General features: G+C 45.6%; 1 protein-coding gene across 1 annotated transcript; it reads right to left on the reverse strand.

The window, feature by feature from the left end:
- Positions 1 to 857: 857 nt before the first annotated feature.
- On the reverse strand, positions 858 to 1,799 carry LOC308650466 (putative olfactory receptor 2W6; the record flags this gene model as incomplete). The annotated part of the gene is made up of 1 exon (XM_081296467.1): positions 858 to 1,799. One exon carries the CDS (start codon positions 1,797 to 1,799, stop codon positions 858 to 860), a length of 942 nt encoding a protein of 313 aa, XP_081152593.1.
- Positions 1,800 to 10,535: the final 8,736 nt, after the last annotated feature.

A 10,535-nucleotide genomic window follows, 5' to 3' on the forward strand; every position in this document is an offset into this window, starting at 1 on the left:
ATAGGTCAGGTCTGAATGTCCTTTGGGTGGACATTTATTCATTTAACATAAATCATTTAAGTCGGTTTCCATCGTCACTGGAATTCTGCTGTTAGCTTTGTTGGGGTGAAGGGATTCCTATGGTTTCCCAAACTCTTCTCATTCCTCCTGCCTTGATTAAGGTTATTCTGATAGCATATGGGGAAGGCAGAGGCTAAATAATCTTCAAGCATTTTAAGCAAGAGACCCATCATCTTCCCTTATTGCTAACAAGTAGTAATGAGAAATTATCCCCTCTGCATGCAGCAAAAACTCACAATCTTGTTTTGTCTCTTCTTCTTCATGAGCTATTGCTTCACAAAGTTGAACATACATGTCATTGAGCTCAGTTACATAAAAGAGTTAAAATACACAGAACCTACGACTCCCTGGTATTGGAGGTGCTAAGGTTAAATGGTTGACCAACTTATTTGGGCTCTCATTCAGGCGTTTGGCACTACAAAGGCACTGTAGGGCACATTTAATTTTCTAGATGAAGCACAGGTGCTTCTTTTGGACTATTTGAAGCAGTCTCATCTTTGTTGAGGACCTCCTGGGTATAAGTCACTGTGCCAACCTGGCTGGCCACCACATTCACAGCTGGTGTTTCCCACACCTGTCTCACTCTGAGTCAAGCCCGAGGAAAGAACGCTGGGCTTAGAGGGACATGGGGGGCACTGAGGTTGGTCCACTGGAGGGGCTGCCTTCCCTCAACCTCACCATGCCATTTCCAGTCACATCAAGGGCCTCCTGGGTCTACAGTGCCAGACACCCATTGGCTGTTGAGGTCCAGCAACATCCTCGGAGGAGTCCAAGGCGATCCCCACCTCCCACCATTGCTACTGCCCTTGTGCTCGCCCCTTCCCCAGCACCTTCTTCACTGCCTCTTTCACGTCTTTGTTTCTCAGGGTGTAGATCAGGGGGTTCACACTGGGTGTGACGATTGTATAGAAAAGAGTGAGGAACTTGCCCTGGTCCTGGGAATAGGCGTTTGCTGGCTGGAGGTACATGTAAATGATGGTGCCATAGAAGAGCGAGACGACAGCCAGGTGTGAGCTGCAGGTGTTGAGAGCCTTCCTGCGCCCCACCGCTGAGCTGATGCGAAGCACGGCTCTGGCGATGTAGCCATAGGAGGTGAGGATGAGCAGCAGGGGTGTCAGGATGATGAAGATGGCCAAGGCGAAGGCCAGCGCCTCGAGGGTCGTGGTGTCTACACAGGCCATGCCAATGAGAGCCGGCATCTCACAGAGAAAGTGGTCCACCCTCCTGTGCCCACAGCGGGGCAGCAGCAACGTCTGGGGGGCCATGATGAGAGAGTTGCTGAAGCCGCTCAGCCAGGCTGCCGAGGCCAGCTGCCCGCAGAGGCGCGGGTGCATGATGACCGTGTAGTGCAGAGGCTTGCAGACTGCGACGTAGCGGTCATAGGCCATGACGGCCAGGAGCACGCACTCCACGCCTCCCAGGGCCAGGACGAAGTAGAGCTGGACGGCACAGCCCACGTAGCTGATGGTCTTGTCTGGGCCCCACAGGTTGTAGAGCATCTGGGGGATGGAGCCCGTGGTGAAGCACACGTCCAGGAAGGAGAGGTTGGCCAAGAAGAAGTACATGGGCGTGTGCAGCCGGGCGTCCAGGGCGGACAGCAGGATGATGGCCACGTTGCCCAGAAGCGTGAGCAGATAGAAGGTGAGTACCACCACAAAGAGGCCCAGCTCCAGGCGGGGGCGGTCAGAGAAGCCCACCAGGATGAAGCCCTCAGAAGAACTTGCGTTCTGCCTGCCCATCACCTGCCCCCACACGTTACCTGTTGGGAGAAAGCCTCTGTGAGCTGCAGGCACAGGTCTTCAGGACGGAAGGCGCGGGAGGACTGGGGCGGCCCTCCGACATGCAGGATGCTTGGCCCAGGAGTTCCACAGTAGGACCACTCACAGTCTGGTTAGAAGAGCACAGTATATGGAGTTTGGGGGCCTCTTGTCTATGATGACATACCAACATGTTGCATCATTCTGTTCAATATGGCAGGATGCAAAGAGTCAGTTTCAAAAGGTGATGATTTTACAAGGATCAAGCACCCAATTTTTTTTTTCTACTTGTTTTCTTTTTAAAGGGAAAGTATCAAATTCTCCTAGTCATCTGTAACCCTGGGTAGGAGAACTGGCTGTGTCACTGGATCGGAAAACCAGATTTGCCATCAGGTGGAATCTCATTCTAAATAGTGTGTCATCCTGAGAAGATTGGCATCAGATCCAAATCCAATTTCAGGAAGAAGAGTCTTACCTCATTGTTATTTTATCTGTAACTGGATTCCCATCCTGCTTGCTGTGGCAGGACCCCGTTGCCCACATGAGAGAAGCTGGTAACAGACAGCTCACCTCAGGCCCCACAGCCCTCTCCCCAGCCTACCCCAGAGCTCTGTGGTCCATGGTGCTTCATACCATGGAAGTGTTTGCTAATGCTGGGACTGCTTCCCTGAGGAGAGGAAAAAAGCAATTCCCAGGGCCAACCCAGTGGGACTGATGCTTCGCATCTTCTGCTAGCCCCTCCTTTAACATGCTTTATTCTCTACTCCCAGGAGTCCTGCCTTGATCATTCATTTATCTTTCCTGATACCTTCAGAGAACTCAAGGTTTTCTATCTTCTGTGACACTTTATATTCTCAGTTACCTGGAAGTGGTTTCATGTCTTAGGGTGAGTGTGCAGTATCATGTAGGTCAATCATAGGCAGAGCCCCAATTACTAATATTTTTAAAATTTTTCCAAAACAGTTAGTAAAAAGTAATTGGGTCTGACTTTTGTTAAGAAGAAATATTTTTTATCTCTTGGGTACACTGGGGCACAGAGTGGGGTTCAGATCCACTACTCCAGGAAGGCTTTGCCAGGATTACATCCCATTGGCATGTGTCCCCCAATGGTTATAAGATATTGTGCATTAGAACTGACATTTGCCAGAATTGAAGGATTGCCAAGGTCATCCTTGCAGAGGCTGAAACAAGCTTCTACAGGGGTGGTGAGTGGATTGACAGCATTAACAATATCTAATTGGGTAGAGAATGCTTTGATTTGCTAACTGAGGGCCCATCCATGTTGCCTGTCCAGCGTGTCAGTACAGGCTTTCCCTTCATCTCCTGTAAATTGAAAATCCACAAGAATGGCATTACGTGATAGTTTAGAGGGAACATACAGGTGTGTGCAAAGGAGCCAGGAGGGCAGGTGCCAAAGGGGAAGAAGCCAGTGCCTCTGCAGAGGAAACCCATCAAAGCCTGGGACTTACTCTCTTTTGTTTCTTTAAAAATCACTGTTAGGAAGCATGACCATGGGGGAATAGCTGTTCATTCTGAGTGGCAGGGTATATGCACTGTTTCTATTAGTCTTAGTAAGTTTCAATATGTTTTGAAATTTCAAAATATGAAAGAAAAATAAAACTATGAATTTCAGGCCACTTAAATATTAGCAGTGCTAATATTGTGTCCTTCTTATGAGCTATGTATAGGTACAGTCATCCACCCCACTTTTTCCTCAGCTGGCCCAGGAGGCGGGCACTTTCACCCTTCAGCTGTGCTGGTCATGCTGCTAAGCCAGGAGGGTGATGGATTAAGCTTCAGTCCCGCAGTTTCACCCCACGACAAGGTGGGCAGCAGAGCAATTATACCAGACCTGCATGTAAGAAAACTAGCAAGTCGAAGACTGCAACTCAGGTCTTTTGTTTTGCTGCCCAAGATATAATAAGAGTTTTCCTGCTTATAAGTTGGACGAGGCAGGTAGGTAGCTGGCATGGCAAAGAGGCAGACAGAAACCACGTTTTTACTCAGAAAATGAGGAATGTGATCAAAACTTGCTTGCCAAGTGGTGTGAATATGAGTGCATTGGGTGCTGTCTGTCAGATCATCACTCACAGGAGGAGGTGCAGGAGGACTAATTGATAGTGACCATCTTGTTCTGGAATGTTCCTATGACATGTATAGGAATCACCATCAGGCACACTACAGAATGAAAGTAAGTTCTTTTCTTTCTTGATTCTCAAATCAATCAAGATTATCCAAGGAGGATTGTCCTTATGAGTTTTTCATTCTGACTCAGTTTTTTTTTGCTCCTCGGGTCCATCACTGTGGACCTTTACCAAGAGTCCTTCTGTGAGACCTGCATCCTGCCTTCCTGGGCTTTAAGAAACCCATGGCCAATTCCTCTGTGGGCCAATAATAGTATTATTTTAAATGGTATGTGAATGTGTTTATTCTTGTTTGAGCCTAAAGGAGGGGCTTCTACATACAGTGGCTCGGCAGTTCTTCACAAGGGCCACCACAGGACCTATTTAATGATAGTGAGGTAGTTTACCACTTCTGGAATTTCAGTGATCTCCATTGTTATGAAAACAAGATGAACTGGTTCATGCTCTGTGACTTCTGGATCCTTGAGCACATAATGTAAGTCTCACAAGAATTTTTTTTTAAATGAATCAAATAACACTCCAATATTGACTATTATCTATTTAGCTTGCAAGGAGCCATACAGGAAGTTTGCTGCATCAAGTCCTAAGATTAAGGCAGGTATGAGTGCCAAAGATCTGCTCATTCTGTGCCCAGGGGACATGAGGCCGTGAAAAGTCCCAGGTGCCCCAGATTCTCCGTAATGAAGTTTAGCATCCCAGAGATGCTCAGCATGCACAATTACTAAGAGTTCATTATTCAATATGCTTAGAAAGGATAATCATTAGTATTTTTTAATTCTTAAGATTTCCAAGTTCAGTAGATTCTATGACTTTCTAAATTCATTTTTGGGGGCTGGGGGAAGAACTCCATTAATGAGCTCAAAAATCTCCATCTTCCTCACAGAACTTATACCAGGATCTCTGAGATGCCATCAAACCTATGAAAATAAAGTGCTCAGACATCTCGAGTGTAAAGTATTGGCATAATAAACTTCATTGTCCTTGCCTGGACTGTGGGCCAAGGTTCTATGGGTTAGAGCAGCTGGAAGTGCAGAGGCCTGGGTCACTCTGCTTCCCACACAGGATGGTGAACTCACCACATTTGACGGAGCCTTTAGAAATGCCATATCCACAGCTCTTTCTCTTTCTCAGGAAGTCACTTGAGAGTCCAAGTGGAAAGACCAGAGAGCAGGAAAGGACAGGAGAAAGATGGCACTTAACAGATCCAGGAGGAGGGGAAAGACTAGGCCGTGCCGGAAGGAGCACAGGGCACTTAAGCCGCCTGACCCGCCACGGGGCACCTGCAGGTGCACCAGCTCCGGCCCCAGTGCCGCAGCCAGAGGAGGAGGAGCCTGAGGGCAGCAGTGTCTGTGCAGCACAGGGCCCTGCAGACCCCAGGACTCAGACTGACAGACAGAACTAGCTCTGGCACCAGAGCTGATTAGGCTGCCTGCTTCCTTTCCTGCCTCACTCTCGGGAGTGGAACTTTTTTTTTCTTTTTCTTTTTTTCATTTAAAAAATACCCTTAGCTAATTATCCATAACAAGGACTGGGAGAGGGTGTAGTCTCTGAGGAGATGTCTATTCCTAGCAAGCCTCCACAGGTCCACCCCAGAGAGGAGAGCGCCAGGTTTCCTCACCAGTGACTTCACCCACCGCTGGGAACAGCAAGCCCCAAGGCACAGAGTGGCTTTCACACTCCCTTCAGAATGCATCCTGCAGTCACAGAGAAGAGCCACACTTGGCCTTGTTGAGTGGCTTTGTTGATCTTTTCACCTCCTGTGGCAAAGCAGGGTGGACGTCCATTGGCTTTTATCACTGTGTGTACTTGAGGTTATTTCCTGTGCAGATCTACAACAATAAAGCTTAGTTGGAATGCTTTCAATTTAAGACAGATATGGAGAGAAGGAGGATGCATTAAAAAAGAAAAAAAAATTGATTTTGATATTTTAAATCAATACAAACACTTGGTCAAAATATTAAAATAATTTTATCTCAATTTGCCTAATTTGGTATAAAATTATTAACATCTCAAATATGTCTATGTGACTGACAACGACCTTATCTAAGCATTAGAAAATATTAACTAGTTTTGGTTAAAAAAGAATACCAGTATTCATTTCACGTTACTACCTGTTAGTTACAAGGCAAACAGTATCTAAACATTTACGTATCAAAAGTAAATATTCTATATTTACCTGAGACTTCTAAGGGAGAAAAATTGCACATTTCATCTTTGTAGCTAAAAATCTTGATTGTACACATGAGATACAACATAAATGTGCTTTGTACATTTTAAATATTAGTTAAATTATAATAATTGTAATTACTGTTAATGATGTCCTGTGATCTACTGAAGGCAGTGACAATTTCTGGATACTTTCATCAAGTAAAAACAAATTATCTGGCCATTAGCAGTCAAACCTGCTTTAACATTAAAAATCTTTAAATTCTTATCACACAACCTGAACACCATGAATCACACTGCTTGGATGGGATGTATCAGCTAGAAACAGTGATGATACCACGATGAAACGCTAAGATGAGCAGTTGAGACCAGTCAGTCCCGACTTTGTTTCTGAGCTCACTTTTGGTCACAGGTGGATGAAGTTTCCTGGAGAGCTGACTATAGCACTTGGCCTCAGGCATTAGCCTGCCCTGTCATTTTTTCGGCCATCATTTTCACACGGAGACTTGTAGAAACAGCTAGAGAATTACGTGCTCTCGAGAACTACTTTGTGAGTCCTCGTGAGGAGGTTGATTCTGTGAAGGATGTGATTCAGAAGCAGACCTCGGTTTCTTTCCATCTCACTTCTGCAGCTTATGCGCACACTTGCCCACCCACCCACAACCCATCAGAAATGCTTAAACTTGTAGCTCATGAGGATTTCATAGCTGCAGAAAGTGCTTTTGTATGAGATAAAATAACACAGCCCAAGGGTTACAAATGACCGCAGGATGGCTTCTCTGCACCCTATCCAGACTTTGTACGCTACAGGACAAAATCATAGGCTGACTACAAAAGAGAGTCCACCTCAGGCATCTTTCACACCCCGTGCAATCACATCTAAGTAAGTGCTCTTTCATTGCAATTAAAGCTAATTACTATCACAGCAGCTTTTGTGGAAATGAAGGAATTATTTATGTATTCACAAAATTTTATGTCAAAGATCCACCACTTCTTTGAACTTTATTTCCTAAACCTACTTTTCATAATTTTCATCTGTGTGATCTGTGCTGCCACCAAATTTTAACACGTCAGTTTTCTCGAGTCATCTTTTTACCTGAATACTCATGCTCATTAAGTCTGCTCATCCACCAAGATGTCTGTCTCCCGGCAGCCCCAGTGGCCCTGGGGAGAGTCTGGGGTGTGTTCCGGACTCAAACTGCCACCGGGCACAGGGAACAAGAGCCCGGGAGACCGTGCCTCCGGTTCAGGTCTGGATTTGGGCTCGCGGCAGTGGAAGAGCTGGCTGCCGCTGCTTGGAAAGTCCTTGCTGCGCCATGACCGGCTCGCCGAGCCGATTCACGCACCCTCCGGTAAGGAAAAGTATTTAGTAATAGCCTTTTGCTGCAACTTTTTTTCCTGATAATCCTTCCTCCTCTGAACTTTCTTCTTTTTGACTAGAGTTCCTGGGCTTCCATCAACACATGCCCCAACTATTCTTGGTTCCACTGGGGTGCCTCTTTCCCTTATCAATTTACTTAACACCCCTTCCATATTTTCATCACAAAGACAATACAATACACTGAGACAAAACAAGACACAAACATACTGCCTCAATCCTCTCCATTTTCTTGAAATGGCCATTTTTCCTCTCGCCCTATCTGCCTAGGGACGAGCAGATTTGCTCCCATCCTATCTAGGGACAGGCAGCTTTTTTTCCGTCCCTTACCCCTGAGTATCCCGGGGCTCCCGGTAGGGGCCACCATCTACAGCAGTCTGGCTGCAGCAAAATAACCTGGGGGTGACAAACAACTTGTGTACATTGATACAACAGGAGTGGGAGCCGTTTATCGTAGGACAGGAGGGATATACATACATTCCACACAGCTTATCTTAATTAACATAAACTAGATACAGCAGTCAACCAATAAGAAATCTCCACACTTAATGGCTCCCTGGCGTTACTTCACAAACCACTCCCTCTGTCAGAATCCCAGGCGCCATCTTGACTTGTTTACAGACCCTAACAGTCTCCCATCTCCAGCTCTAACTTCTGTACCATTTCCCTTTCTCTCCTCCTGGTCTGCTTCCTCATTAACTCTTGTCCACTTGCCTTATGGGCCAATTTGATTTGTTAATGCTTTGTGTCTCACAACTTCAAATCACCTCCACTTTGCTACCAAAGGGTCCTTTCTAAACTGCAGGTGTTCTCATGCCCATTTGTAAATTCCCAAGAGCAAAGCCCCTGAGGTCCAGAGAAGCACACACTTTTATACTGATTGTTGTTCTGAACCAGCACAATCCCCAGCTCTGTCTAACAAGCTCTTGTTTATTTTATGCTCCCACTGCTCTAAACCACTGACTGCTTCTATAAACAATAAAACATTGAATCATTTCTGGAAAATATCTAGAATGGCTGAAACAGCAGCCCAGAAACAATCAGTTCAGGCAGAAGAATTAGAAAGGTCTCTTACTTGGGAGGCTGAAGCAGGAGGATGACAAGTTCCAGGCCAGCCTCGGCAACATGGTGAAACCCTGCCTTAAAGCAAAAATGAATTAAGACACACAAAAACAAAACAAACAAAGGTTAGAAATCCTCATTACTATCACTGGGGAGAAAAATCACTTTGAAGAATTGTTGAGCTGTGAAAGCTAAAAGACACTAAAAGCATGATCCCTAAAAGGAAACAAAATCAATAAATTGACCTTATTTAAAATCAAAGCCTAGCGTGGTGTGCAGCCTGTAATCCCAGCAACTTGGGAGAGCGAGTTGGGATGACTACAAGTTCTAGGTCAGCCTCAGCAATTTAGCAAATCCTCTCTCAAAATAAAAAATGGCTGGGATGTAGCAGTGCCCTTAGGTTCAATCCCTAGTACCAATAAAGAATAGTTGCTCTGTTAAAAGCATAAAAACCAGTTGTAGACTGCTAAGAGCCACAGCCAAGTAATATGATGCATGGCATTTTTGGTTGAAAGGTGACGCCAGCTAGCCATTGAGATGATATGATTATGTTAAGATTTGCATTCATATGGATATTGAACTCCTGCTGTTCACCTCGGCCTGCTAGGGACTCCTGGAGAGTTCCCATTGGTTGGGGAAGTACGGTAGGAGGGAGTTCGGGGGGAGGAACTTCCTCTGGGGTTCCGGGACAACGCAAGCTTCCCGGGGGCATACGGGGCATTGCCGGCAGTTTCAAAAAATAAAGTTTGTTCCTGCTTGAGTGGCTCCTGATTTTGTGCCCAGCCAGACTGCGGCAGCAGACTGGAAGAAAATATTTGCGATCCATATATCTGGTGAAAGATTTATAACTAGGATCTACAAAGAACTCTCAAATTTCAACAGAAAAAAAAAACCACAAATAATTCAGTTGGAAAATGGGCAAAAACAGGAACTGATAATTATTATGGAGAATATATTATTGACAGCAATAAGTTCATGAAAATATATTCACCATCATTACCCATTAGGGAAGTGCAAATTAAAATCATAGTGAGAAGGCCAGGGTGCAGTGAGAGGGTAGAGCACGTGCCCAGCATGTGGGAGGCTATGGGTTTCATCTCAACACCACACACACACACACACACACACACACACACACCAAAAAATCACAATGAAATACCACTATGCAATTAATAGGAGGCTAAAATTAAGAATGCTGATAATACCAATTACTGAAAAGAATGAGAAGTGATCTCTCACATCTGTTGGTGGAAACGTAAGCATACACCTGCCAAATGACCACATCCCTGAGCCTTTACCCAGAAAAGTGAGAACGCATGTTCACATACCAGTTTAGATAGCATGGTTTTCCACACTTAGACACAGCCACTGCCCAAAGCCCTTCCGTGAGGAAGCTGCACCCATGTCTCAAAACATGACTGTATTACACAGAGGAACAAACTGTCGACATGTGCAACAGCTTGGGTGAGTGGGAGGAAGGATCAACCTCAAGAGCTTATAGTGTCCTGCGACTATCCCCACAATGACAGACCAGAGTGAGTGAGCACATCCGCAGCTGCCAGGTTGGGGATGGGCACTGAGAGGGAAGCAGATACTCTGCAGAGGGAAACCCCAGGGAGCCTGTGGGGATGGAGCAATCAAGCACCTGGATGGTGGCAACAGCTAACAAATCTACACTGCACAAAACTGCATAGAACTACACACACACATGCACTCACACGTACACACACAGGCACCTTATGGGAGGAAGGAAGAGAAAGAACAGGAAGGAGGTGAGAGCCAACTCTCTGACACTGGAGATGGATTTGGAAGCCTAGGTATGAAATGTGGATATACACTTATATGCACCCACACAAAGATGTAAAAATAAAATGTGTGTGTGTATGTGCAGAGTGTATTCATCATTGTTGCTATAACAAAATGCCTTGAGATGGGGATAAAGAAAAAGCATTTAGCTCAAGTTTGGAC

The sequence above is a fragment of the Spermophilus citellus genome, assembly GCF_964194105.1.
Source record: "Spermophilus citellus genome assembly, chromosome: 5".
Classification (NCBI taxonomy): Eukaryota; Metazoa; Chordata; class Mammalia; order Rodentia; family Sciuridae; genus Spermophilus; species Spermophilus citellus.